This window comes from Pelodiscus sinensis, chromosome 31, assembly GCF_052426305.1.
Source record: "Pelodiscus sinensis isolate ZL-2025 chromosome 31, ASM5242630v1, whole genome shotgun sequence".
Lineage (NCBI taxonomy): Eukaryota > Metazoa > Chordata > Testudines > Trionychidae > Pelodiscus > Pelodiscus sinensis.
The window spans coordinates 4,250,466-4,278,270 of NC_143082.1; the positions used below are offsets into that span (position 1 = coordinate 4,250,466).

Sequence of the window (27,805 nt, forward strand, 5' to 3'; positions counted from 1 at the left end):
GGGGAGAGTGAAAATTCGGCCGAGGGAGGGAGAGAACCTGTAAGAAATGGCCCCACACACATTTGCTCCTCTAGGGATCTAGCCCCCGAAGAAAAGAATGAGAGAACTGGAGGAAGGGAAGAAGGCCTGGAGACCAGCAGAGTTTGGGGGTGGGGGTGAACTAGAAAACTGAGTGCATGGGGGTGTGATTGTGTGTCTCTTAGAACCTCTTTCTAAGGGTGTGTGACGGTGTGTGCACAACTGAGTCCGTGTGTCATCGGAGGTGTGTCCTGCTGAGTGTGTCCTAGGCTGTGTGTGTGATTGTGGGGTTATCTTGGTATCTGGGAGTGTGTGTGTGTGTGTGTGTGTGTGTGTGTGTGTGTGTGTGATCTGCGGGTGAGGGACTGTGCAAATCTATGTGTGATTGGGTGTGTCCTTGTGTAAGCTTATTAGTGGGTGTGCATGCACCTGGGTATCTCAGTGTGCGTGTGGGGTTGTGTCTATGTTATTGTGAGTGTGGATATGATTGTGTCTTCATTGTTTGTGAGCGTGTGCGTGCATGTGGTTGTGCCTGCCTGTTGTGAGAGTCTCTGGGTGGTTGTGTCAGTGTGGTGTAAGCATGCGGTTGTGTGTCTGCCTGTCCTTGTGTGAGTCTGTCCGTGGCTGATTATGCCTATGTAGTGTATGCATGTGGTAGTGTGTCCGCCTGTCATTGTATGAGTCTGGCTGTGGGTGCCTATGCCTGTGTGGTGTGAGCGTGTGGTTGTGTGTCTGCCTTTTGTGTAAATCTGTCAGTGGGTGGTTGTGTCTGTGTGGTGTGCACGTGCGGTTGTGTGTCTGCCTGTTGTTGTGTGCATTGGTCAGTGGGTGGTTGTGTCTGTGTGGTGTGCGCATGCTGTTGTGTGAATCTGCCTGTGGGTGGTTGTTTCTGCGTGGTGTAAGTGTGCGGTAGTATGTCTGCCTGTGCTTGTGTGAGTCTGTTTGTTTGTGAGTGAGGAAATGTCCTGACAACAGAAAGTGAAGGGGGGGGCTGGGGCGACCCTCACTGGCTTGACCCTACAGAAGAAAAAAGCACAGAGCAGCCGCTGGCTGTCCCCAACCCCAGCTCCCTGGAGCACGCTCGGCCGCCGGCACTGTGGGCGAAATCCAGCCCCGGGGTCCAGTCCTTGCTCCTCTGGTGAGTGACCCACTGGGGCATTTCTGGGGGTGGCAAGGGGGTCAGGGGGGGTCGTACTTTTCCAGCGCTGTGGGGTGCAACCCAACCACCCAGAAATGGGCTGGGGGATGCGGGGAGAAGTTACCGGAGGAGGCTGTATCGCCTCTGGCCCTAGTGTAAATCAGGAATAAACCCCACAGCGGCGTGCCCGGCTGTCGCACCCTGGTGTAAATCAGGAACCAACCCCACTGCTGAAGGATAAAAGCAGCATCATTTCCCATGGCTGGGGTGTGTGTGTATCAAAAATCCCTTTGCTCTTTACCCTGGTGTAAATCAGACATTCACCCGGACTCTCCTCCCTTACCTTTGGCTCCGTTGACTTCAGTGTTAATCCTGATTTACACCTGCTGGGAGCGTGGATGGGGTCTAATGGTCCAGATTTACCCCACAGCATCTCCCGTGGCTCAGGGTAGATTTTGGACCCCTCTGGCCTGATCCTGACCTTGGTGATGCTGGTTTATATCGCTGTGACTGCGAGCACGATCGGCCCAGGAGGAGAGGAATGATACCCGGTTTACCCTGGGCAGCGCCAGAGGGGACTCGCCCCCTTTGTGTGCAGCCTGGGTGCCGAAAGAGACTTTGAAAAAGTAACATTTTGTTAAAAACGAGCTTTGGTTTTTAACGACGGGCTTCAACCAGGCAAAGCTGGAAGGCTGGAAGTCACCGGGGCCGGCTCCCTGGCTGGTGTAAACGAGCGTGGCTGGTTTACACCGGGAGCGGGTGAAAGTGGTCTCCTTCGGGGAGTCACTGGGGTGCAGGTTGCTGGGCGGCGAAGTGGTGGCAGCGGCGGGATAGGATGGTTCACTTGGGGGGTGGGGGGGAGGATTTGTCGTCCCTTTAAAGCTGTTGTGGAAGGGTTCTGTTCTGAACTGAATCCAGGAGTGACTTCCTGGACGGATCCCAGCTGGGGCCAGGGGCTCTCCAGAGCCAGCTTTGGGGGTCTGGATCAGGGGACTGGGCTTGCAGGGGCAGAGAGGGAGCCCAGTCGCAGGGGTGTAAATCTGGAACCAGCTCTGGATTCTAAGGGAGTTGTGTTGGGCTTACACTGGCCTCAATCAGAGCCCCAGTTTGAGAACAGCTCAGTGGGTCTTTGGCATCTGCTTCCCGTTAAGCAACAAACCTCGGCCTGCCGCCCGCCTCCCCTCTGGCCTCAAAGGGCCGGATCCCCATCGGTGCCAATCTCCATCCATCCCTTAGCGCCCTGGCTTGGTGTGAGCGCGTGTGTGTGTGTGCGTGTGCATGTGTGCGTGTGTGTGTGTGTGTGTGTGTTGCAAATGGGCAAACAGGAGAAAGGAGCCCTCATTTGCCTTTAATATCCGAGTAATGGGATTAAGTGCCCCCCTGCGGTGGGGGGGGGGAGCAATCCACAAGGCACAGCCCCCCCAGCAGCTTCCAATATCCTGTCCCCTGGGTCAGTGACTCACACCCCTGCCTGGGCCCTTCCCAGCTGACCCAGCCCCCTCCCAATTCCCTGCCCATCCGCCCACCCCCGCTGAGGGGGTGGGGTATTGGCAGCAACGCCCCCCCCCTTTTCCTGAAGGCCCTTACTCCGGAGCAGCTGTTTATCTAACTGCTCTCTTCACTTTCCCTTTGTCCCATCAGGGAGTCTTCCTTGATTCCCTGTAAGTAATTCCCCGCCTAGACCACCCACAGTGGGGCCTGCCCAGCTGCTGGGAGGAGGGGGAGGGTTTGGGGGAGGGGGAGTTGCTTCCAGTCCAGGCCTGCATTTCCACCTGCTTGGCAGATAACACTGAGCCCCAGTTCCGGAGACCAGTCCCGGGACTCCTGGAGTCTGCCAGCTCTGGGAGGGCAGTGATATCTAGTGGTTAAAGCATGGTGGCGGCGGCAGGAGGGGGAGGGCTGGGAATCAGGACACCCGGGTTCTATCCCTAGTTCTGGGAGGGGGTTTTGAGTAAAGGTGAGAGAAGGGAGCACTGAGACTCCAGGCTGCGGTCCCCAGCTGTACCGCTGAATCATGTGCTCACTCTGTGCCTCAGTTTCCCCATTGATAAAAAGGGGATAATGATGCGTATGTGCCTCTCTTCTATAGAGCTGTCTAGCTATCGTCCCCAGACATATAAAGCCCGCTCGTTAGCTGGCTCTAGATCCCTGCATCCGCATGTCTAGTCACTGGCAGGAACGCCGTTGTGGGGTAACACGAATGTCTCGCAGGAACGGTTCCCAAGCTCCAGGCAGTGCATATTTCAACCCTACCTACAGCAGAACATCGGCCAGGGAAAGAAATGAGTCATGGGTCGGCAGTGTCCCCCTACGTGTCTCTGGGGCAGGTCCTTAGCTGGGGTGACCCGGCCTCAATTCGCCCGCGGAGGGTCTGGCCTTTGCGCGATGACCGTGAGGCCCGCCAAGGCAGGGGAGAAGTGAACCTGGCTGGAGCCCTGTCTAGACGCAGGGGGCGGGTCCGGTTTGAAAACTGCCCCGGGGGCTCAGACAGAACTTGGGACCTAGTAGGGGCAGTTCAGCAGCGTTCAGAGCCGTAGCTGGTTGTGAGAAATGTTAGGCTGCCTGCAGCACAGCACCCCCTAGTGCCACTGGGGCTAGCACTGCCTGCCTGGGGAGAGCGCCCCCTGCTGGCCTTCCACTGGGCTTCACACAGCACAACGCCCCCTGGCGCCACTGGGGCTAGCACTGCCTGCCTGGGGAGAGCGCCCCCTGCTGGGCTTCCACTGGGCTTCACACAGCACAACGCCCCCTGGCGCCACTGGGGCTAGCACTGCCTGCCTGGGGAGAGCGCCCCCTGCTGGGCTTCCACTGGGCTTCACACAGCACAACGCCCCCTGGCGCCACTGGGGCTAGCACTGCCTGCCTGGGGAGAGCGCCCCCTGCTGGGCTTCCACTGGGCTTCACACAGCACAACGCCCCCTGGCGCCACTGGGGCTAGCACTGCCTGCCTGGGGAGAGCGCCCCCTGCTGGGCTTCCACTGGGCTTCACACAGCACAGCGCCCTCTGGCGCCACTGGGGCTAGCACTGCCTGCCTGGGGAGAGCGCCCCTTGCTGGCCTTCCACTGGGCTTCACACAGCACAGCGCCCTCTGGCGCCACTGGGGCTAGCACTGCCTGCCTGGGGAGAGCGCCCCCTGCTGGGCTTCCACTGGGCTTCACACAGCACAACGCCCCCTGGCGCCACTGGGGCTAGCACTGCCTGCCTGGGGAGAGCGCCCCCTGCTGGGCTTCCACTGGGCTTCACACAGCACAGTGCCCCCTAGCGCCACAATGGGGTCAGCATTGATTCGGAGGGGAGGACACCCTTCCCGAGCCTCAGCCCCACACTCCCTGCACCTCAGCACCCCCTAGTGCTGTACTGGGGAAATTGGGGTCAACAGTGGCTTCTAGGGGACAGCACCCCCTCCTGAGCCCCACCCTCTCCCTGCGGCACAGCGCCCCCTGGCCTGTTGGTGAATTCTCTCTCTCTTCTGTAGGTGGCGGCGCTGTGGCAGGATGGAGAACTCTCCCGGGCTCCTGAACCCCCTAGCCTCCCCAGCCCTCCTGGTCCTGGCTTCCACGTCGGAGGGCACCCGGAGCACCAGCACCCCGTGCCAGCAGCCCCGCCACTTTGGGGTTCCAGTTGCCATGGAGAAGCCGTCCCAGCTGCCCTTCCTCGGCACGGCTTACTCCCTCGTGTACCCTCACCCTGAGCGCCTGGCCCCCGCCAGCCGCGACTACCCCCCGCCACTGCTGCCCCTGCCGCCGCCCTTTGCCCACCCCAGCCAGGAGCGGGGCGGGGTGGGCATGCTGGGCTACGCCCCCCTGCACCCCTTCAGCCCTTTCCACCTCGCCGGCGACGTCGAGTGTTTCCCGGGGGGCTTCCTGGCGGGCAAGAGGCCCAAGGGCCGGAGCGGGTCGGAGCCGCCTCAGGTCTGCTGCCTGGCGCTGGAGAAGGAGATGGAGGCCCAGCGCGCCCACTTGGGGCCGGAGCCCATTGGCGGGGCGTCTGGGCTGCAGCCGTTCAAGGGCTCCCCGAATCCACGGCATGGCAAGCCAGGTAGGGGGCGAGGGTGGCACCCCCAGCAAGGAGGTGGGAGGGGGACCGATGGAGGGAGGTTATGGGGAGAGAGAACCAAGGATTTTGGCTGGGAGCTCCATGGGGTGCTTGCCTGGCCTCCTGCTCAGGGGTTCTAAGCCCGGGTCTCTCCCTTCTTCCACCGAACCCTTCCCCTTGCCCTCCGCAGCAGCCCTCCCTCACCACCCACCTCCCCTCATTGTGTTCACCCGCTCGCCCCTCCCCCTTGGCCTTCTGAATAGCCCCCCATGGTACCTCCCTTCCCCCTCCAATCCATGCCAGGACCCTCCACCCCAGTGTGTCCTGCTGCCACCCCTACCCTGACGGGTCCCAGGACATCCCCCCTTTCCTTCTCTGGCAGCCCCCCTCAAGCTGTCCCCAGATCCCCCCATGCCCTCTCCAGCACCTTGCCCCCCCTTGCCATCTCCAGACCTCCAGAGTGTGCGTCTGGGGGACGGAAGACTGAGAATCTCAGCTCCTGATATGGGGGGGAGGTGAGATGTAGTGGTTGGGGGGGGCGGGGCTGGGAACCAGGGTGACTGGGTTGTATCATCAGCTTTGGGGGTGATGTCTAATGGTTAGAGCTGGGGGGGTCACTGGGAGTTGGGGCTCCTGAGTCCATCTCCAGCCCTGCCCCTGACTCACCATGGGCAAGTCCCTGTTCCTGTGTTGTGCCTCAGTTTCCCCCAGTGGAAAATTGGGCGCCATGATACCAACCCTCCTTTGTAACACGCTCGGAGACTAGTGGTTAGAATATGGGCAGGGTCTGGAAGCAAAGAAAGGAGCAGTAAATCTGCGTGCTTTGTGGGAACCCCTCCCCGCCATCCACGCCAGGCAAGGTAGGGGAGAGGAGGGGGAACAGATCAAGATCCAACTCTACAGCAGGGACCTCGGGGGGTGGATGGTTCCTCAGCGCCCCCCATCTCAGGTACTCGCCGCCTCCTGTGATCGCCCCAGAAAAGTGGATGAGCTCTCACGACTAGACCTCCCGCCCCCGGATTTTTCTGGGGTCGTTATCCTCAGGGCCCCTACTCTGTCTTGCATCATCCCCTGCACAGCCTCTCTCTCACGCTCCACACCCCCTGCACACTGTGGCACACTCACACACGCTTCCCCACACGCACGTGCACAGACGTGCAATCAGGCACCCCAAACTCACTGTCTCTCTCACGAGCACATGCCCCCTGCATGCTGTCGCACACTCACGCACGCTTTCCCATGTGCACACACATGTGCAATCACCCCCCCCCCCCAAATCATAGCTTCTCTCTCACAATCACAGCTCACAGGCCCTAGCACAATCACCTGCTCCTGGAGACAGTCTCTCCCCCGCCCCCGCCATCTCCCCCACACCCAGTACAGCCGGCATCCCACCCTCCTCCCGCACCTGCAGCAGCTGCATCTGAAAAGGGGAAAGCTGCCATAAAGGACGGGGTGGGGGTGGGGGTGGGGGAGCAGCACGGGGCTTTTGTTTGCTGAGCAGAAAGGGCAGCCTATAAACCACCCCAGTGCCCTTCCGCCCTGTCCCCCTTCCCCTCCCCCCCCCCCCGATCTGCCTGGGCAGGGCAACTTTCGGTTGGGAAAAGCAAACAAAGCTTAGGCAAGTCTTTAAACTGCTCCCTAGGCCTCCAGCTGCCCTCCTGGGTTTTCACACTAGCTCTGGGAGGGGAGTGGGGACTAGTGGTTAGAGCAGTGAATGGGAGCCAGAACTCCTGGGTTCTAACCCTGGCTCTGGGAGGGGAGTGGGGACTAGTGGTTAGAGCAGCGAATGGGAGCCAGAATTCCTGGGTTCAAACCCTGGCTCTGGGAGGGGAGTGGGGACTAGTGGTTAGAGCAGCGAATAGGAGCCGGGACTCCTGAGTTCTAACCCTGGATCTGGGAGGGGAGTGGGGACTAGTGGTTAGAGCAGTGAATAGGAGCCGGAACTCCTGGGTTCTAATCCTGGATCTGGGAGGGGAGTGGGGACTAGTGGTTAGAATATGGGCAGGGTCTTGAAGTTAGGACTCCTGAGTTTTATCTACCTCTGGCCATGGGGGTGAGTGGTTAGAGCAGGGGGCCTTGGGGCTGAGACTCTGCCATCAGCAGATGTCAGGGTCTGTCTGCGGGAGCTGTCTGTCTGCTGGGGGTCAGAAGCCCAGGGCTGCAATGTGAGGGGTCTTGTCTGTGTTGATCTGTAAAGCACGGGGGAAGGCTCAGCTGTCAAAAAACCAAACAACCCCCCAGCACCTTCAGTGCGCTCTTAGTGCCAGACCTAGGCATCTAGGTGTGCCAGAACGGTGTGCCTGCCACGAACCCCCCGGGAGTCGGTCAGGCGTGGCTCGCTGGTGTGGGCTGGGGTACGTCCAGACCCAGCACCCCTTTCCGAACACTTTCAGCTCTCCCTCCGCTAGAGCTAAATGGGGGGGGGCAGATTCCCTCTCCCCCGCCTGCTCCCCTAAATCCAGTGTGGGATTGAGGGGGAGTCTCCCAGCGGCCCTGCACCAAAATCTGCATGTCCCAAGCTGGGATTTTCCTGTGTCCCATGACCCCCCCAAATAGCCGAGCCCTCTGCGAATGACGTACCCTGGGGGGACTCTCTTAGGGTTTTTTTTTTTGGGGGGGAGCGTGTTTCCTGCACCCGCTGTTCTCCCAGCAAGGCCTGTCCCAGCAAGTGTTCACGCTCTAGTCCAAACCGGGGCTGTTTGCTTTGAGCCCCTGCCACCAACCACAAGTGCAGGCCAGAGCCTGCCAGGCCTGCGGCGAGGGGAGATTACAGCCCTCACGAAAACCGTTGTGACACACTCACCGCAGGCAGCAGCTCTGTGGCGAACCCTGGGGCTCCCACATAATCACCCCTGGGCTACCGCACAGGCCGGGCTGACAGCCAGAGGCTGGGAGAGGCAGCAAGCCCCATCACTAGCCCCCTGGGGGGCCGTGAGAGGTGTTGCTTCCCGGGCCTGCCCCTGCCTCAGTTTCCCCATCTCTTCAGAAGTGTGGCGCTGGCGGCAAGGCTGGCTGTTCTCAAGCCACTGGAATCTCCAACCGGGCCTAGAACTCAGCCCTCTCTGGTCCCCCACCCAGTCCAGCTCCCGGGTGCCAGGACTGGGGGCTGGCCCACCCACCTCGGTCTCTGGATCTGGGCTCCCATTATTATTTGAAGGCAATTGGGGTTGGACATCTGATGGCCCTTAACCCCCCCACCTCCAGATTCCCGGGATCCTGTTGCGTCTACACTAAGGAAACCCCTTTAAGGCGAAGCGGCTGCTTCTCTTGCGGGGCGGGGGGGTCGCCGTCAGAGCGACACCGACCTCTCCCGCTGCAGCTGTGCTGGTGTCTCCGGGGAGGCCCCCGCCCTGTAGCCCCTGGGGCGAAGCAGGGAGCTAGGAGATACCTCCCTGGCCATCCCTTGCGGTAGAAATGAGCCAACGTGTCCAGGGCCTTCTGCTCTTCTGGGTTTTTTGACCACTAGGGGTCTCCCCACTGTTGCTGTATCTCCTGGATGGGGCTGGTGTGGTCCAAGGTGGAGAGGGAGCTTTGGCTTTGATCCTGCTGGATGGGAGTCTCGGGGGGGGGGGGGGGAGGGTTGGGGGGGCGGTCGCTTGGCACTGGCGGCGGGGCGGGGGGAACACACAACAGAGCCACCTCTGTGTATCTCCCAGCAGGAGTCAACCACACGGTACAAACGCAACCTTTTCACAAGCCGCTGAGCAATCCGGCCTCCCCCACGCCCATCCCGGGGGGGGGGGGAGCTTGGGTGGGCCTGGCTGGCCCCCTCCCTCTCTCTGGGATCTTGTCTTGTTGTCATGCTAATCCCCAGGCTGGGTGTATTCATCCTCTTCATTCTCTCCAGCCTGCCAGGAGGGCCGCGGCAGATGGACAAGTGGCAGGGTGGAAAGTCTTCCCCGTAATCCAGTTCATCTCCCCCACCTTCCCAGGCCTTATTAATGTGGCGTGAGAACCTCCCTGTTGACCAGCACGGGCCTGCCTGGCCCTAAGGGGTTAACCAGATCCACGCTGCATACAGAGGAGCAGCTTCAAGAACCCCTAGATGACCCCCCCTCGCAAACTCCCCCACGAAGTTGGCTTAAGAATCACGAGGGATTTTAAAAGGAACACGTGTGTATTTTAAACAGCTGCCCGGGAGAGGGGACGGGCTGACCCTGGTGTCTTTAAAATGAGATTCGGGAACCTGGCAATGGGTATATTTCAATTCAGCTTCTGCAGAGAGGCCCATGGGTGGTGGGTCGGGAGGGCTGATGGGGTCCCTTCTGGCCAGGAATTTGCCCGGCTTACAGCTCATCCCTTGCCTCTCTGGGCCTCTGGAAATGTCTGAGCATGCTGCTCCCGCAGTAAGATAATGACTAGAAGCCACGCTCATGTTTCAGGGCTGAAGCCGGTTGCCTGCAGGGGTCAGGAAGGAATGTCCCATTCCCCACCCACTCCGAATGCACACATGGGCAGATGGTTCCTGGGTTTTTTTCCCCTCTGTCTTCCTCTGAAGGGTCAGAGCTTGGCCATAGCTGCTGCTAGGACACGGGACGGGGTAGGTCAGGACTCTGAGCAGGTCCGGAGCACGCCTGGCTGGTAGGGCTTGCTCAGAGTCAGGCTGATCGTCCGGCGATGGGTGGGGAGGGATGTCGGGTTGGCACTTTGGCTTCCTCTGCAGCAGGAGACTGGGATCATCTGGGCATGTCTCCCCAAATCAATTTCCGGCCAGTGCCGAGGTCCTGGCTCTCTGCCGATCTCTGCTGGTGGCACATGTCACGTCAGCCTCCTGTGGACTCAAATGCTTCGGTTTAACTAAAGCCATTGGGCTCAGCAGGGGCTGGAGGGGGCCGGCGGGGTTTCTGTGGCACGGGCTCTGGAGAAGGTCAGGTTCACTCTCCCTTCCGGCCTGACGCCAGGAAACCAGGAATTTTCCTTTTGGCTCAGGAGCCTTTAGGGGCCCATTTCCCCGCATCTCTCTGCCCCCAAAGGTCAGACATTGGCTTTAAACCCCTGCAAGGAAAACAGAGTCCAAGGGTGGCCGATATCCTAGGCCAGGGAAGGTGTTGGCTTCCCAAACCGCCTGGCCCCGCCCAGGAGCAGCCTGAGGCGGCTGTGGCAGCTGATGCCCCAGGCAGAATGCGCGATCGGCACCCCCGCCTGCACGGCCGTCAATGGAGTGACATCATCGGGTGCTCTGTGACGTCATCATCGGGTGCCCTGTGACGTCATCATCGGGTGCCCCATGACGTCATCATCGGGCGCCCTGTTGAAGGCGGCGCCCTAGGCGATGGCGAAGTCGGCCTATAGTCACGGGCCACCCCTGACCCCGCCCCTAGAATGCCGATGCTCCGCCCCTAGCACCTCCCCTGGCTGTGCTCTGGGGCTGCCGGGGAGGTTGGGGCCACGTGCCCGTCCACCCTCCCTCCAGCCCCATTGTGGAGGGGAGGGGGCATGCAGGGTGCTGCTCTACCTCCCCATGGGGGGGCGATGGGAAGGTGACCTGGCTCCTGTGGGGGTGGGGCCGCCACAGAAGGAGCGGGGCTGGGGGCTTGCCTCCCCCACCCCTACTTTCACCACCCGCCCATGAGAGCGTCTCGCCTAATCCCATGCCTCCAGGAGGTGAGGCTTTAATTAAGAGCACTCTGGAATCCAGGATTTCACCTGATGGATTCCTGAGGGTTGAGCTCGCTCCTTAATCACTACGGTTATTCACGAGAGGGTTGCACGTTGTACGGGGGAGCACAGGGGGCTCCTGGTGGCTGCGGACACTACCTGGGTCTGATTGGAGAACCCTTCGTTCTCAGCGCTCCGATTTCACCAAAATCCACAGGCCGCTGCCCGTAGCTGCAGAGAACGTCCGGTGATGGACGGGGATGGATCGGATGTCGTGTTCACAAGTTATTGCCAGTTTATTAGGTGCCCGACGGGCCCGAGTGCTAGGTGCTGCACAGGCAGCCCTGGAAAGGCAGGCCCTGTGCCGAGCCTTTCCAATCTCTGGTCACTTCCCAGCAGCTCCTCCGTGTGGGGCGCTCTCTCACCACACCGATCTGTGTCATCCCTCTTAGGTGACCCTGCCTCCCCCTCTGTGGCTTGAGACATTGCCAGGTTCATTGTTTCCCCCCACTCCCCCCCCCAAAAAGCCTGGCTCCAAATCACATGGATCCTTAGACCCAAACCTCCTCAGCATCAGCCTGTCTCCGGGTCCCATGCCAGCCATGGGTGGCAAGTCCCCTGGACAGATGCACCCTGCTCCCTGTCCCAGGCTCCTGGCTAATGCCCCCTGGGGTCCCTCTGTAGGTTATTGGGGAGCTGATCCTGTGTTCCCTATAAGCTGAGTGAGCGGCCACCCAGAAGAGATTGAAATGCCACCCAGCGGATTAGCAGAGCGCCCACAGCATGTTTCTGCTGGTGGTGCACATCCGCACATGCCTCAGTGCACAGAACAACATTTATTCCACACAGGGATGGAACAAGGTAGAGGGAACATTGATCCCCTCCCCCCCAGAAGCCAAACCCCTTTTCCCTGGGACCTGCTGTGTCAGGAGGAGGATGCCGGCTCCTGCCCCACTGCAATGACAAATGAGGGGGAAGGGGCCGTGGGAGGGGGGCACAGGACTCCATTACATCTCATATGTATTCACAGCTCCCCGGGTGTGACCGGCCGCCCAGCTCAGGGGATGTTGCCTATTTTCCACTCGGCTGGGCGGGCTTCGGACCCCCCACGGCACGGCTGGGAGGGGCGGGCTCCTCTCTTTCAGGCCCCCGGTGGTGACAGGCCGTGAAGAGGACAAATTGGCATAGCTGATTCTCCCCAGGGGGTCCCCGGCCCCTAGGGGAGGGGGAGCCCAGATCCGGCCCCTGCTAAGCGACCCAGAATGACTCCTGTCGCCACACCCTCTGCATTTGTCTCTGGCAGATGGGGCAGGAAAGGGGGGCAGATTCCTGGAGGGAGCAGTGGGGGTAGACAATGGATCTTAACTCAAGCAGAACTTTCTCCTCCACCCCCATTCCCTCACACTGGGCAGCTATCCACTGCTTCTCCCCCGCCCCATGCCAGGGAGGGGGCTGAGCCATGGAGGCACCCCTCCCCCATAGTCCCCCCCCCACTCTGGGTACCATGGCCCAGGGAGGTGGGGCAAGCATTAGCCTCAGTCTGGGGAAACTGAGGCACGGGGTGGGGGAAGGGAGTGCCTCCCCCAAGAATTTGTGGAGAGCTAGACTGGAAGGGAACCCAGGAGCTCTGCTCTAGCCACTAGGCCCCACTCCCCCTGCCAGACCCGGGGCTAAAGGAGCCCAGGTGCGGTTGCCCCCCCAGTGTTATAGCTCATGACACGTTTGCAGTGAATTTGGAATCCCCACCCGTGGGAATTGCCCGGGTTCCCTCAAGGCTCCGCCCCTGTCTGGTGGGAAGCCTCCCCGCCCCCCCGCCTGGATCCTTCCCCACGCCTCTGCACCGGCGGGTGCTTCCCCCCTCCCCCTCCGGCCGGGGGTGGAAACTGGAGATTTGGAGCCGGGTTTCACTTCGAGGGATTCTTCTGGGGTTTGTCTGAAGAGGAAACGTGTCTCTGAGCGAAACTCTGGCGCGCCAGCCGGGGAGAAAGCGCTCGCAGGGAACCCCAGGCGGAGGGAGCCACCTTGTCAATATCACCCGCCATGGCGCTAACTGGGGGGCCCGATGTGGGGGGCCCGCATGGGGCCAGGCGCTGCACGCAGCCGGGCCAAGATCAGGGCCTCATTGGGCGGGGCGCTGCGCAGACACACAGTGGGGGACAGCGCTTCCCTACCCCTCAGCGCTCACAGGGTGAAATAGCCCAGCCTGCCTTGGGGGAAGGGTGTCCTAGTGGTCAGGGCATTCGACTGAGGCTCGGCTGCAGTTCCTGGCCCTGCCATGTCATGCGCCCTCTAACTGGGGCCATGTGCGGAATAAATGGTGTTACGCACATTGGATGTGCACCACCAATAGAAACCCAGGCTGCGGGCGCTCTGCGAATCCGCTGGGCCATTTGAATCTCAGCCCAAGCGCTCAGCTTAGAGGGAACCCAGCTGCCGCGAGTCCCGGCCCTGCTTTGCACCTCACTTTCCCCATCTGCAAAATGGGTCCCCAAGACGCCTTCTGCCTCTCTACAGTTGCCGCCTTTTCCAGGAAGGGTCCGCCTCTGCCCTGGGGTTTGGACAGCACCAATCCCCAATCCTTGTCCTCGTTTGGCAGGGTGGGGAAACTGAGGCAAGGAGCCGGCTCTGCAGTCAGCCTGGCGTAGTTGTGTCGGGAATCTCGATCCCATAGCGGGAGGTACGATCCTGAGCAGCGCAGGGCAGAGCTAGGAAGGGAGGTGTGGTTCCCAAGGGCCCGGCCCTCCCTCTGCCCCCCAGCTCGGCTTGGGGGGCGACGCACAATGCTGGTATTTACATCGTCTCAGCAGGGGGCACTAAGCCCCGCTCTCCAGCTGTCTGAGACCTGCCCCCCCGGCGTCAGTTTCCTACCTCGCGGCTGGAAAGTTTGGGGGTTTTCGAGGGCCGGTAAGGAGGCCGGTTTTTGGCCCCTGTGGTGTGGAATTGAAACTGGACCACGCCGTCCCTTTCAGCTCTGGTCGGGGGGGAGTGGAGGCGGGTTGGGGCAGAGGGGAGAGCCACCGCTCATGAGATCCCGCCGCTGGAGGCCAGTCTGCCCCTGCCTTGGCCGAGGAGAGGGCCCGCTCCGTGCCTCAGTTTCCCCTCCCCACGCCCTTTGCCTCTTTGGCTTGTCAGCGGGAGTGTTGCCTCTGTGAAGTCACAGGCAGGGCTGGACCCAGGTGTCCTGACTCTCAGACCAGGGTCCGATGCAGCTGGCCTCTTGGGGTGTGTCCAGCGCCTGGCGCCATGCGGGGCGGGGGGGCGCTGGTCTCGATTGTCGCCTCTGGCTGCCATCCCCGGGACTGATGGGGCATCGGCTGGTCAGGGAAAGCCGCCCCACTTGTGATCTCTCCGCAAAACCTTCCCACCTCAGCCCCACTGCGCCCCCCCAATCTCTCTCTGAACCCAACCTCCCGCCCCCGCCCCACCAGGCAGCAGGTGCCCTGCCGGCCCTGCCTGGGCACAATGGCCCCCGGAGGCAGCGCGGACAAAGGCTTCAATGGGGCTGATTAATAGCTCGGGAGCCAGGCCCTGACCCCGGCCTGGGCTGAAGGACGAAGCTCCCGGGGTCGCATTGCAGCTAATCGACCCGACTGATTAATGGGGGCGCTCTGCCCCGCCCCCACCCCGGAGACCCCTGGGCTGGGTAACCGGCCCCTCCCGCCCCCTACGGTGGGCCAGCGGCCTGCCGATTCAGCCCCGCCCAGCAGGGGGCGCTGTGGGCCGCGGGGCGGCAGCCAGCCCGCTGGGGTCCCCGGGGCGCTGACCGGGCCGCCTCCTTTCCCCCAGGGGACAAGCCGGAGCCCTTGGCCCTTCTGTGCCCCTTGTGCCAGAGGGAGCTGCAGTGCGCGGAGCTGGGGCAACACCTGCAGCAGGAGATCGAGAGACTCGCCCACCTCCTGGACAGGTACGGGAGCCCCCCCGACAGGTACGGGAACCCCCCATGGACAGGTACGGGAGCCCCCCCGACAGGTACGGGAGCCCCCCCATGGACAGGTACGGGAGCCCCCCCGACAGGTACGGGAACCCCCCATGGACCGGTACGGGAGCCCCCCCGACAGGTACGGGAGCCCCCCCGACAGGTACGGGAACCCCCCATGGACAGGTACGGGAGCCCCCCCGACAGGTACGGGAGCCCCCCCATGGACAGGTACGGGAGCCCCCCCGACAGGTACGGGAGGCCCCCCGGACAGGTACGGGAGCCCCCCCGGACAGGCAAGGGAGCGCCCCCCGCCATGGACAGGAATAGGAGTTCCCCTCCCCCGTGGGCAGGTGCGGGAACTCCCCCCCCACCCTTGAATAGATGTGGGAGTCCCCTGCCCGCTTCTCCTGGACGGATCGGGCAGCCCCACCCACTCGAGGACCGGCACAGTCGCGTCCCTACTCCAATGAGCTGGTGATTCCCCCCACGCGGGGGGGGGGGGGGCTCTGTGGACTAGTCCCAGCGGGGCTCAGCCCTGTCCCCCCTTCCCCTTGCAGCTCACCCCTTGCTTCTCTCTCCGCAGGGAGGCCACGACCCCTCCGGAGGACACTCACAGCTCCGCCCAGGTGAGCCCTCCCCCAGGGCTGCTGTAAAAAGGGTTTGTCCCTCTCCCCTCCCAGGACTCCCCACATGTCCCCATCTCCCTTCCCGGGGAGGGGCACTTAAGAGCCGGAGGCTGAGGTCTGGCTTGGGGGTGAACTCCAGGGGGCGCTACGCTAAGCGTGGCCCGGCCCACCCACCCATTGCCCCACGGCTCAGAGGCTGTAAGAGGCTAGAGAAAACAGAGGCTACTGGGACTCACCCCACAGCCCGCGCTCTTGCCCTGCGCCCTACTGCGCCCCCTGCCGGGACTGGCATAACCAGGTGCTTCCCCACTCAGCCAGGGCTGTTGCCCCACTCCCCACAGCGCCCCCTGCTGGGAGAGGTTGGGCCTAGGGAGTAGCTGGGCGCTCCCCCCAGAGCCAGCGCCAGCGCTCTTGCTCGGCTCCCTGCAGTGCCCCCTGCTGGGAGAGGTTGGGCCTAGGGTAGCTGGGCGCTCCCCGCACAGCCAGGGCTCCTGCCCCACTTCCTACAGCGCCCCCTGCTGGAACAGGCTGGGACTAGAGTAGCCTGGGGTTCCCCCCACAGCCAGCTCTCTCGCTCGGCTCCCTGCAGCGCCCCCTGCCGGGACTGACATAACCAGGTGCTTTCCCCCCACAGCCAGGGCTGTTGCCCCACTCCCCACAGCGCCCCCTGCTGGGAGAGCTTTGACTCCGAATGCCCATAATCCCTCAGTCCCACTGCTGTGGCCCCACAGCCCAAGCTCTCCCCTCAATCTCCCCTTCCCTTCCAGTCTCCAGCGACCTCCGCTCAGGATGGCGCGGACTCTCCCAAGGGGTCGCCGCAGGCCTGCGAGGACGCGCACAAGGCGGACAGGCAGCAGGTGGGCCCCTCCTGCCGTATCACCAGCCCACAGCCCTCAGCGGGGACTTGAACCGGGGACCTTTGGGGGCACAGACATGAGCCCTAAACCCCGGGAGATACAAGGGCCCCTCCCCCAGCTGGTGGAGCTGGCTGCTGTGGTACCTAGACTCTGCCACTAGGGGGGGGGGGGACGATTGCATGAAGCAAACCAGGGTCTTGCACCAGGTTAGCAATTCGGCCCCCAGCCAGGTGGTGGTGGTTGGGGGGCTTGCTCGGAGGCCCCTCCTCTCTCTGACCCCGGTGCCGGAGGCGGCGGGGGGAGCACAGCACAGGCAGGTGGGAGAGGGGAAGCCAGCCCCCCTCGCTCTTGCTGGGGTTAACGTGCGAGTCGTGTTCTTCCTTCATCTTAGATGCTCCCCTTTTGTTTTCTCCCCCCTCCCCCAGACCTTTTTGCAGGTGAAATCAAACCGGGAGGGCCGCATGGGAGGTGAGACGGAGACTGGGCTTGGATCTGCGGTGTGGGGGGGGGGGGGACTGAATCTTCACTGCTGCTGGATCAGTGCTGAGCGGGGGGGGGGGGGGAGGGGAGGAAGGCCTAGTGGTTAGGGCACGAGACGGGAACCTTCACACGCCAGGGTTTCAATTCCTGGCTCTGACACCAAGTTTGATTTACTGGTTCGAGCTGGGACTCCGGGGGCCTGTTCCCAGCTCTGGCAGGGGAGTGGCAAGTCACGGGGGGGTGGGCTTGTCCAGCATGGCTCCGTGACTCAGTTTCCCCAGGTGCTGAGCAGGGGGTAATCGTATGGCGCTGCTTTGGAAAGTCTCGTGGGGGAGGCACTTTAGAAGCATGATCCTGGGCCAGGGCTTGGCTTGGCAGAACCCCTCTGCTTTTGGGTACTGCAGAACCAGGGCGGGTTAGATGGCCATCCATGCCCGAGCCAGTGACTCCATTCCCCTGAGTTGTCCTCTACCTTGGTCCCTTGATGGAGATCCAGCTGCCCAGCCACCCCCCCCAGCAGTAAAGGGATCCCCAGCACCCCCTCTCCAGAAATGCAGAGCTCCCCAGGAAGATGCTTACGTCTCTCTGCCCCATCTTGCAGCCAGAGCTGGCCGGTTTAAACGGATCAGACCCTGCCTGGAGGAGCAGGTGAGGATCCGGGGCGGGGGCTTTGAGGGTGGTGCATGGATCGGGCCCTGTAGATAAGGGATTTAGCCCCAATTGACCCTGGGAGTGACCGCCCCCAAGTGGTGCCACATTAAATTGCAGCCTAAGCACCAAGAATGAGGGCAGGCTGTGGGGCTGGCCTGCAGCAGTGGGGCTGGGTGGGAGCTGTCCTGCGCGGGTACCCTGGGAGGATGGTCTCTGTGTCCCACCCTCACCACAGATTGAGCTCCCCAGCAGCAAGAAACAACCCCCCAGCCTCGTCCTCCACCGCTCCCCGAACCCTCTTCCCCGGTGCCATCGCCCCCCACGTACGTCCCGTGTCTGTGTCCCTTCCCGACGCAGGGGCCTCTCCCCAGGGGCGCCAGGCTGGCCGACGCTGAGGACGAGCTGTCCGACGAGAGCCGCTGCGGCGGAGACGAATATCGCAGCCCGAAGAAAAACATCCTGGAGAGGAAAGGTAGGGGGCTGCTTTCTCCGGGGGGCAGGCAGGGAGGGCTTGGGAGGTGTGTGTGGGGGGATCCCTGCCCCCGGGCATGTGGATTCTCGTCTCCCCACTGTGCTGGGGCTAGTCTCTGTCCCCCCGGCCCATAGAGGGCAGATGGGGCAGCGTGGCCCAGGTGCACTGTGCTGCAGCTATCCCTATTTGCCTGGGGAGTGCAGGGTGGTGGGTTCAAGTCCAGACACCCTGGGAGCAACTGGAGGCTCGAAGATCTTGTTCTTCGGTGATGTCCTTCAACTTCCACCGGAATCAGGCAGTCCCATTTATAAGCAACCTGTCTCAATGAGACCAGGATCGGAGGTGTGAGAATTCCCCACCCTCTCCCCCCTGCTTAGGGGGCAGAGGGTAATTTAGAGCAACCCAGTGGCTGCTCTACGTGACATTCTGGACTGGAATGTGGGGTGAGTAAAGGTGGCTACAGGTCACTTTCCCTCTCTCCTGCCACTGTTCCAAACACAGGGAGGGCGTGGTTCAGACTCCACCTGGGATGGGGCTGCGGGGTGTCACTACCCCCTCCTCAAAGGAGCTCTGGCGAGAGGGAAGGGGTGGGTCTTTGGAAACCAGAGGAGCTGGGGTTTAATTCCTCCACTGCTGTTAACCCCAGGTGATGGGGTTACAGCAGTGGAGCCCCTGGATGAGTTAGTTAGCGGAGCCCCTAATGCTGGAAAATGGGCATGATCAGACTAGAGTAGGTGTGATACCCCTGTGTGGTACCCCTGTGTGACCACTGCCCTCTAGTGGATGGAATCGGAATGTTCAACTATGTGTCCTAGGCCCTGTATTGCTAATGGAGAGTCTCCTTTACTTCGGGCAGCAGCCGTGTCCCCCTTTGGCGGTGCAGGAGGCTGTGGTAGGCTCTGTCCCTGAGACCCCTGTGCAGGGCTTAGCTGCAATCCAAGGTTTCTCTGCGCCACAAGGCACAGATTCGAGGCCGATTCGCCCCTACTGCTCTGTTCTTGTTCTTAAAATCCAAACCCCTCCTCACAGCACATCCCCCCAGCCAGATGCCGAAGCGTCACAAGTTTCAGTTCCTCCCACCCACACTGGGCTTTGTGCAGAATTTGTTGGGTCAGCAGAACTGGGCCGAGAAATCTGACAGCATTTCCTGTACTTCGTACTTCCTGCCCTCGCTTCAGCCTGGGCGCAGTTCCTGGCCGCACGCGTCCTTCACATCCTGTGGGAACTACTGTGATTAGAGGTGGGGGTGGGATGAGAGTCAGGACTCCTGGGTTCTCGCCCCAACTCTGGGGAGCAGTGGAGTCTAGTGATTAGAGCTGAGTGGGGAAAGAGAGGGGAGAAGTTTGGGCATCAGGACGCCTGGTTTTTATTTGCTGCTCTGGGAAAAGAGTGGGATCTAGTGGTTAGAGCACAGGGGGGTTGGGAGCCTGCGGTGGGAGGGGACCTAGTGCTTAGAATACTGGTTGTGAGAGGGAGTATTGTATAGTGGTTGGAGCAGGGACTGGGAGCCAGGACACCTGGGTTCTCTTCCTCTATGACCATTGTTAAGCCAAGCCTCCCCCCACCGCCCGTGTGCCTCAGTGTCCCTATTTGTATAATGGGAGTTATACTTCCCGGGGGAGAGGAGAGGATTGTGGATCTTTCCAAAGCATTTTGACACAATGCTTAGCCCAGCTGATGGGTGCTATAAGAAAGGAAGGATAAGCCCAGGATGTAAGAGACCAGGGTTCAAGCCCTTGCTCTGCCACAGACTTCCAGTGTGGTCTTGGGCAAGTCACTTAATCTCTCTTGGCCTCAGTTTCCCCATCTCTACAATGGGGATAAGTGCCCTGCATCCTGGACTGGGGGGGGGGGGGCAGGAGATTGTGAGGCTGTGCAGATGGGGGGGGGGGGCTGAGAGGCTTTGAGAATGGGGAACAGCTAATAGCCTATACAAACACAGCATGTTATTAATGATCAGTGGCAAAGAGCAGCCACGTTGGAGGTGGGGTAGGAGAGAGGGGCAGTCTCTGATCTGTCAGTGGGATAGCTCCAGAATGGACTCTTAGGTCCCCAGATCCCCAGCTGGTGTAAACTGGATGCTGCAAGATGTGCCCCCCCGCCTCCTGCAGTGTGATGGTGGGAAAGGGCTTAACTGGAAGGGAGGGAGACGTTTCCTTAGAGTGGATCGGGCCCAGGGCCGGAGTTCAGGACACCTGGGTTCTCGTGCTGTGTGGCCCAGAGCGACTTGGCTTGCCTCTCTTTGTCCCATAGGGGGCGGATGATACCTTAGAGCAGCCCAGAGGCTGCTGAACCTGACATCATGGACAGGAATATGGGGAGAGGAAAGGTGCCTCAGTTTCCCCTCCCGGTCTGAGTCTGTTTGCAGTGTACACTCTCCAGAGCAGGACGTGGTCTGTGTCTGAGCTCAGCTGGGGGATCTTAGCTGGGTAGCTCACTGGGGCAGAACCCCAGACACAAGGGGTCCTGGGCTGTGATTGGGGTCATGTAGTGTGGGGGAGTTGCCGGGCCCAGCCAGATGTGACTCTAAGCCGGCAAGTCGAACAGAAGGTTTATTGGTTCACGACGTAGCACAGACTTATTGTTATAGGAAACAGGAGCAGGCAGCCTTCCCCTCCGTGTCCAGATAGTGTTGCAGGGAAACTGAGGCACACACCGAGTTACTACAGAACAGCACAGGACAGTAGAATCCCATACAACACAACAAAGCCAACAGAGTGAATCCCAAAGCAGAGAGAATCCAGGGACTACAAGAGTGAATACAATCCCCACTTTTACTTCACACCTGGTGCTACCGTAATTCACCTAATAAATAAGAACCTATCCTGGAGACCTGGGGTTTTAGTCCAGTGTCACTTGCTGGGTGCATTGAGATCATCAGCTTGCTGAGCTGGCAGAAAGGAAGTTATTAGCAGAGCTGGGTTGGAATTTTTTGACGAAGACGCCCATCTCTGCACACCAGACCCTTCCCTGGAAATGTCCTGGTTTTGGTGAAATATCGTTCGAGACAGCGTGTCAGATCCGGGCTGGCATTTCAGGAGCTGTGCCCATCCCACACTTGCCAGTAGCCTGGCAGAAGTGAGCCTGAGTTTCAGGCCCCTCTCTGAATCACAAACTGCCCTCTTCATACCCTGGCCTATTGATTAGTCGGGGGCGTGGTTCTGTCCTCCCCGCTGAGTCTGAATTGTGCCAAGTCCCCGCTTTGCCGAACAAAACCAAACGTCAGACCCTTTGCACTTGGCCCGAGACAGATTGCGTGTCGGGATTGTCCCTTTGCTTGCTGGGTGCGTGACAGTCACTGGGGACAAAATCGGCAGGTGTCCCAAAGCACCGGGTCAGCTTAGGAACGCCCGGCATCGCTGGGATGCAAACCAGCGCGGGGCCCCGTTACGCTAGGTGCTGCACAGACCCGCCGTCCCGTGCGAACGCCGCAGGGAAGCGAGGCGAGAGGGAGAGAGGGGGTCTGGTTGTTGAATTTTGTACTTAAACACGGGGCCTGTGTTTAACGCCAAGTTCCTTTGGTGTTTTCGGTTCCGCGTGGGCTGGTCTAGATGGAAGCCCAGTTGGGGCTGCAATGTGAAAGTGAGATGTGGGGGAGAGGTGGAAGGGAAGGAAAATTCCCTATTACCAGGGTTATGTGGTGATCGGCATTAAGAGGGGGATGCTGGACACTAACCCGCCCCCCCTCACTTTAGGGTGCTTGGCACTGCTGCTCCTACTTCTCCCCGTTGTATTGCTACCTAGGGGTGGCTGGCAGGGCCGGGGAATTTTTAGCTTTATTTATGCCCCTTCCTGCCACCCTCCCCACCACGAGCCTTCTCCCCCCTGTTTTGCCAGTATATCTGGCCCACCAACCCGCTCAGCTGTCCTTGCGGGATTCCCCACCGGGCCAGAGTGGGGGAGGGCATGGTGCTCCGATGGACTGGCATCCCTCTCTGCCCCTCCCTCCTCATGCTGCTGTCTGACCTCGGGCAAGTCACCGCCCTGCTCCGTGCCTCAGTTTCCCTTCTACCTTCCGTCTATGTAGAATATAAACTCTTTGAGGAAGAGCCTGTCTCTCGCTGGGTGCTCATGCGGTTCCTGGGGCAATGGAGCGGGGGGTGGTGTGACCTTCGATGGGGGTAGGTCTGTGTAGCACCTGGTGTGGTGGGGGGAGGTCCGAGCCCCCCTCTCCACCTGGCCAACTGGCTTTTCTAGCTCCGACAGCAGATGCAGGTAGATCTCAGGGTCCCTCCCCCGTCTCTCCCAGACTGCAGGCAGTTGGCGGCACGGCGCAGCCCCAGCCACGACAGCGACGACGAGGACGTGGACTCAGAAGGTGACGAGCTGCCGGCCTTCTCCAAGCGGACGTATCCTTCCCCCTGTGGGTCTGAGAGAGGAGCTGACCTCGCGGGGAAGGGGTGGGGGGAGGGCGAGGAGCAAGAGCAGGTGACCCTGCAGAGCGGTGACGGGGGAGCAAAGTCCCCAGGCTGCACCATTCACCCCGGCAAACCCAGGGAGCTGCTGGTCCATCCTCCTTCCAGGCCTCTTGCGGCTTGAGCGGATGGCGCGCTCCCCCGGCCGGCAGCAGTAGTAAGTCCTGTACCGGTTCCTCAGCGGCCCCAGCTACTGGGGATGTGCCACGCCCCAGTCAGAGTGGGCAGGAGACTCCACTCTAGTGCAGGGGTGGGCAAGAAAGCAGAGGTGTTTGGCCAGGGTTAACCTCTGTTGGGCGGCTGCTGGTGTATTTACCTGCACCTCCACAGGTATGGGTACTCACCGCTCCCATTGGCCGGGGAGGGCCATCTGCAGCCAATGGGAGCTGAGATCCCCCCCCATACCTGTGGAGGTGCAGGTAAATACAGCAGCGTGGGGGCCTGCCAGGGGCTAACCTGTCAGACTGGGTCTGTATTTGCCAACCCCTGCTGTAGTGCGCTTCAGCGGAACGGAAGGGTCCGTCAACGCCAGCCCGCTAGGTCAGCTCAGAGCAGCATTGTGGGCCGCTGGCCAGCTTGTGGGAAGTGGTGTGGGAGCTGGTGGGTAGTTGGGCACCGGGGTGCCTGGGTTCTAGTCCTGGCCCTGGAAGGGGAGTGTGGTGTAGAGGTTAGAGGAAGAGGGCTGAGATGTAGGATTGGATTTCTATCCTGGCCTGGCACAGAACTCAAGCATGTTGCTGCTCTGCCTTTTGTGCCTTGGTTTCCCCACCTACACATTGGAGGCCTCCCTCTGTCCCACCCTCCTGTTGCCAGCTGGCGAAATGCTTTGAGACCGTGACGTCCTAGCCTGGATGGTGGGCTCCAGACGAGGTACCTTCCAAGGCCGCCTCTCTCGGCCAGCTCAGCCCAGGCCACGTCCCCGATTTCAGCCCTGGCTTTTGGGCGATGGTGTGTAGATCCCTGGGGGTTCCGGAGCAGGGGTGGGGCTTGTTGGGGGCACCGTGGGGCTGTGAGGGGTCTTGGCGCTTCCTTCACTGCCACCCGACCAGGTGCCTGTCTCCAGCCTCGAAGAGCGCCCCAGCGGAGGACAGCAGGAAGCCAGGGGGCCTGGTCCCAGCTGGCCCCGCAAGAGGGTAAATCAGCGGGGCCCCCCTGCTTTCTCTTGGCATCTTTCCAGTGCCCTGCTGCTCAATGGTTAGCGCCTGTCCTGGCTCCTCCCCGCTGCAAGCAAAGTGGAGCCAGCCAGAAGCTACAGACACCCTGTTCCGGGCCCGTCCCTCCCATGGGCCACCTGTCCTGGGGGGGGAGGGGGATCTCAGGGCACCTTCCAACGGAGGGACACCTGGAAGGGGGGGGGTTATCCTTGCTGGCGACTGGAGAAACATGAGGCTGGAAGGACGCTGGAGAAGGCATCTCGTCCGTCCTGCCCCCCGGGGGCTGGGTGAAGTATGCCAAGGCCTCCCCTGCTGGTTGTTTGTTTAACCAGTTCATACGCCCCCCAGGCCCCGACTGACACCGTCCATGCAGCCTCTCTGCCCCAGAACCCCGGAGCTCTCTTGGGTCACCTGGATCTGAATTCTGGCTCAGCTCCGCCATCCCTCATCACCTCTCCCTGCCCCAGCTCATGTGCTCTTGGCTCCCCTCCAAGCGTCTCCTCTCCCCGCAGCACCACGGACGAGGAGGAGGAGGAGGAGGGTGACCCCCCCCTCACCGTGGGGCTGCTGAAGGCTCAGATCCAGGAGCTGCGACGCAGGCTCCTGCAAAAGGACTCGTACAAATGCCACATTTGCCTGGTAAGGGCGGCCCATCCCCCGCCTTGGTACCACCCCTCCTCCTGGCCCGGGGCCCAGGATGCAAAATGTGGACCCGGAGTGGACCTATTAGGACCAGGCTGGTTCGCCTGGGGGTCTGAACAAGCAAGTCCATGCAGCTGGGTCCCAGTGTGGAGCAGGTAGCAGTGGAGGTGCTGTAACACCCTCCCCACCCCCATCCCTGCGTGGGACCCAAACATGCCCCCTCTGCCAGGGTCTGGCATCATTCCGGATACTTGAGTAGCCAGCGCTCCCACCTCGCTCCCCACAGCGCCCCCTGCAGGGAGAGGCCGGGCATGGAGTAGCCAGGAGCTCCCCCTGCAGCCAAAACTGCCACACTCCCCACACCGCCCCCTGCTGGGAGAGTTTGGGATGGACTAGTCAGGAGCTCCCCCCACAGACAGTGCTCCAGCCCTGTGCCCCACAGTGCCCCCTGCTGGGCAGGGCTGGGGTCGCAGTAACCAGGCGCCCCTCGCCCAGCAGTGCTCTCTCCCTGACCTAAATAGCGCCCCCTGCTGGGCGAGGCTGGGTTGGAATGGCAGGGAGCACCCCCCCCACCACCAGCGCTCCCACCTGCTCCCCACAGCGCCCCCTGCTGGGAGAGGCGGGGGTGGAATGACTGGGAGCGCCTCACACCGCCAGCGCTCCCGCCTGCTCCCCACAGCGCCCCCTACTGGGAGAGGCGGGGGTGGAATGGCCGGGAGCGCCCCCCACCACCAGTGCTCCCGCCTGCTCCCCACAGCACCCCCTACTGGGAGAGGCAGGGGTGGAATGACCGGGAGCGCCCCCCACCACCAGCGCTCCCACCTGCTCCCCACAGCGCCCCCTACTGGGAGAGGCTGGGGTGGAATGGCCGGGAGCGCCCCCCACCACCAGTGCTCCCGCCTGCTCCCTGCAGTTCTTTCCCAACGCTCAGTCTCCTTCCTTTCCAGGACTCGTACTCCGTGCCGTTGACTTCGATTCAGTGTTGGCACATCCATTGTGAGCAGTGCTGGCTCCGGACCCTGGTAACGCACTCCTCCCCCTCCTGCCCCGGCTCCATTATCCGCTCCAGAGCCTGAAATACACGGCCCAGAGCCAGCCCTTTAACTCCCCCTTTCCCCGCCAGCTCTCCTCCCCCGAGTCCCTTCTCCGAGGCTGTGAGCCCCAGTCCCTAGCCCTCTCTTCCCTTCCAGTCAAGTGCCCATCCCGTGCCCATCACCCTGGTCCCTGGGCGCCTGCCCACCATGCATCAAGTCGCACGACTGCGATTGTCCCAGGTGACACCTTCCTTAGGCCTCTCCCCAGGGGAAAATGTTCTTCCCCGTGGCTATTGAAGGGAAGCAGGGTGCAGTGGTTAGAGTAGGACTGGCCTGGAGCCAGGACTTAGGGGTCCCGTTCCCAGCTCTGGGAGAGGAGTGGGCTCCAGTGAATCGGGCGGGGGGCTGCTGGGATTCTCAGGTTCTATTCCTACATGTAGCCCTTAGTGCCCAGAGGTGGCTGCATTTCCGTGGCGGGAGCATTGCATGTGGGGGAAGGGCGGGCTTCTTAGCAGATCGCTTTGCAAGCTCCCCGTGTCCCATGGCCCTTGCTTGCAGGGCTCCAAGAAACTCTGTCCGCAGTGTAACGCCATCACGTCCCCTGCTGACCTGCGGCGCGTGTACCTCTGAGCGCAGGCCGGCTTCCCGGCTCCGGCGGCGTCCTCCAGCACAACGGGCCCCACATCCCGCCCCCGGCGCAGACTGCACCCGAACCGGGAGCCTGCCCAGCTGCTAACCAGAGGCCCTGGCTGGCGGGCTCCGTGCTTGGCCGTGGCAGCCCTTGGCGAGGGCCGGGTGCAGGGGCTGTCTCGCGGCCCGTGTCCCCTTCTGCCCCCGCTTGTCTTGTCTGTGTTTTGGTCATTAAGTAAAACCTATTTTTAGTAACGATTGTTACCTGGCCTGGGTTCTTCGCGCCTCCCCCCTCGGAATAGAACAGGTGAAGGCTGGGGGGTATGCGGCAAGGAGACCAAGTTCTGGAGGGAGTGGGGTCTAGTGGGGGAGGGTGGGGGCCAGGACTCCTGGGTTCCCTTCCTGTTTGGGGGGGCAGAGGTAGGGATGGGGGGCCAGGACTCCTGGGTTCCCTTCCTGTTTGGGGGCAGAGGTAGGGCTGGGGGGTCAGGACTCCTGGGTTCCCTTCCTGTTTGGGGGCAGAGGTAGGGCTGGGGGGTCAGGACTCCTGGGTTCCCTTCCTGTTTGGGGAGGCAGAGGTAGGGATGGGGGCCAGGACTCCTGGGTTCCCTTCCTGTTTGGGGGCAGAGGTAGGGCTGGGGGGTCAGGACTCCTGGGTTCCCTTCCTGCTTGGGGAGGCAGAGGTAGGGATGGGGGGTCAGGACTCCTGGGTTCCCTTCCTGTTTGGGGAGGCAGAGGTAGGGATGGGGGCCAGGACTCCTGGGTTCCCTTCCTGTTTGGGGGGGCAGAGGTAGGGCTGGGGGGTCAGGACTCCTGGGTTCCCTTTCTGTTTGGGGGCAGAGGTAGGGATGGGGGGTCAGGACTCCTGGGTTCCCTTCCTGCTTGGGGAGGCAGAGGTAGGGCTGGGGGGCCAGGACTCCTGGGTTCCCTTCCTGTTTGGGGGCAGAGGTAGAGCTGGGGGGCCAGGACTCCTGGGTTCCCTTCCTGTTTGGGGGGGCAGAGGTAGGGCTGGGGGGTCAGGACTCCTGGGTTCCCTTCCTGTTTGGGGGGGCAGAGGTAGGGATGGGGGGCCAGGACTCCTGGGTTCCCTTCCTGTTTGGGGGGGCAGAGGTAGGGCTGGGGCCAGGACTCCTGGGTTCCCTTCCTGTTTGGGGGGGCAGAGGTAGGGATGGGGGGCCAGGACTCCTGGGTTCCCTTCCTGTTTGGGGGGGCAGAGGTAGGGCTGGGGGGTCAGGACTCCTGGGTTCCCTTCCTGTTTGGGGGGGCAGAGGTAGGGCTGGGGGGCCAGGACTCCTGGGTTCCCTTCCTGTTTGGGGGGGCAGAGGTAGGGCTGGGGGCCAGGACTCCTGGGTTCCCTTCCTGTTTGGGGGGGCAGAGGTAGGGCTGGGGGGTCAGGACTCCTGGGTTCCCTTCCTGTTTGGGGGGGCAGAGGTAGGGCTGGGGGGCCAGGACTCCTGGGTTCCCTTCCTGTTTGGGGGGGCAGAGGTAGGGCTGGGGGCCAGGACTCCTGGGTTCCTTTCCTGTTTGGGGGGGCAGAGGTAGGGATGGGGGGCCAGGACTCCTGGGTTCCCTTCCTGTTTGGGGGGGCAGAGGTAGGGCTGGGGGGTCAGGACTCCTGGGTTCCCTTCCTGTTTGGGGGGGCAGAGGTAGGGCTGGGGGGCCAGGACTCCTGGGTTCCCTTCCTGTTTGGGGGGGCAGAGGTAGGGCTGGGGGCCAGGACTCCTGGGTTCCCTTCCTGTTTGGGGGGGCAGAGGTAGGGCTGGGGGGCCAGGACTCCTGGGTTCCCTTCCTGCTTGGGGGGAGGGACAAAGGGGGCTGCTCTGAGGACTCGAAAGAAGCCAATTGGCTCTGGCCCCACCCCTCCCATGGGCACTTTGCTCCCCCCCGCTGACGTGGGGCAGCCCCAGAACCCAGCCCCCCGGGAGCAGGCGCGTGAAGCTGGAAGGAGGGGTCCCCAGCACCCAGGGGACGTGAGCTGAATGAGGTCACTAGCCATGTGCAGCAGGGGACAGACCCCCAATGCCCAGTCCCTGCTCTCCCCACCATGCCCCACCCCCCTGCCCAGCTGCCGTTAACTCGCCCCGCCCCGCTAAATCCCCCTCCCAGGAGTCCAAGCAGTGATCCCCTGTAAA

The 27,805-nt window shown here is 61.9% G+C and overlaps 1 protein-coding gene across 1 annotated transcript; it reads left to right on the plus strand.

The window, feature by feature from the left end:
• LOC102452393 (E3 ubiquitin-protein ligase RNF220-like) lies at window positions 1-25,894 on the plus strand. Its single transcript, XM_075903405.2, has 13 exons — window positions 1-1,156; window positions 4,633-5,195; window positions 14,580-14,697; window positions 15,296-15,338; window positions 16,106-16,195; window positions 16,621-16,663; window positions 17,277-17,323; window positions 17,684-17,798; window positions 22,048-22,147; window positions 23,263-23,346; window positions 23,880-24,006; window positions 24,957-25,031; window positions 25,602-25,894. Exons 2-13 carry the CDS (start codon window positions 4,652-4,654, stop codon window positions 25,671-25,673), a joined length of 1,458 nt encoding a protein of 485 aa, XP_075759520.1. The 5' UTR covers window positions 1-1,156; window positions 4,633-4,651; the 3' UTR covers window positions 25,674-25,894.
• The last annotated feature ends 1,911 nt before the right edge of the window (window positions 25,895-27,805 follow it).

Excerpts from the sequence above, each read along its gene's own strand:
- LOC102452393 (XM_075903405.2), top strand. The coding sequence starts at position 4,652 with ATGGAGAACTCTCCCGGGCTCCTGAACCCCCTAGCCTCCCCAGCCCTC. Across the intron at positions 17,324-17,683 it reads GACCCTGCCTGGAGGAGCAG|GGGCCTCTCCCCAGGGGCGC; the intron begins GTGAGGATCCGG and ends TTCCCGACGCAG. Across the intron at positions 22,148-23,262 it reads CCGGCCTTCTCCAAGCGGAC|GTGCCTGTCTCCAGCCTCGA; the intron begins GTATCCTTCCCC and ends CCACCCGACCAG.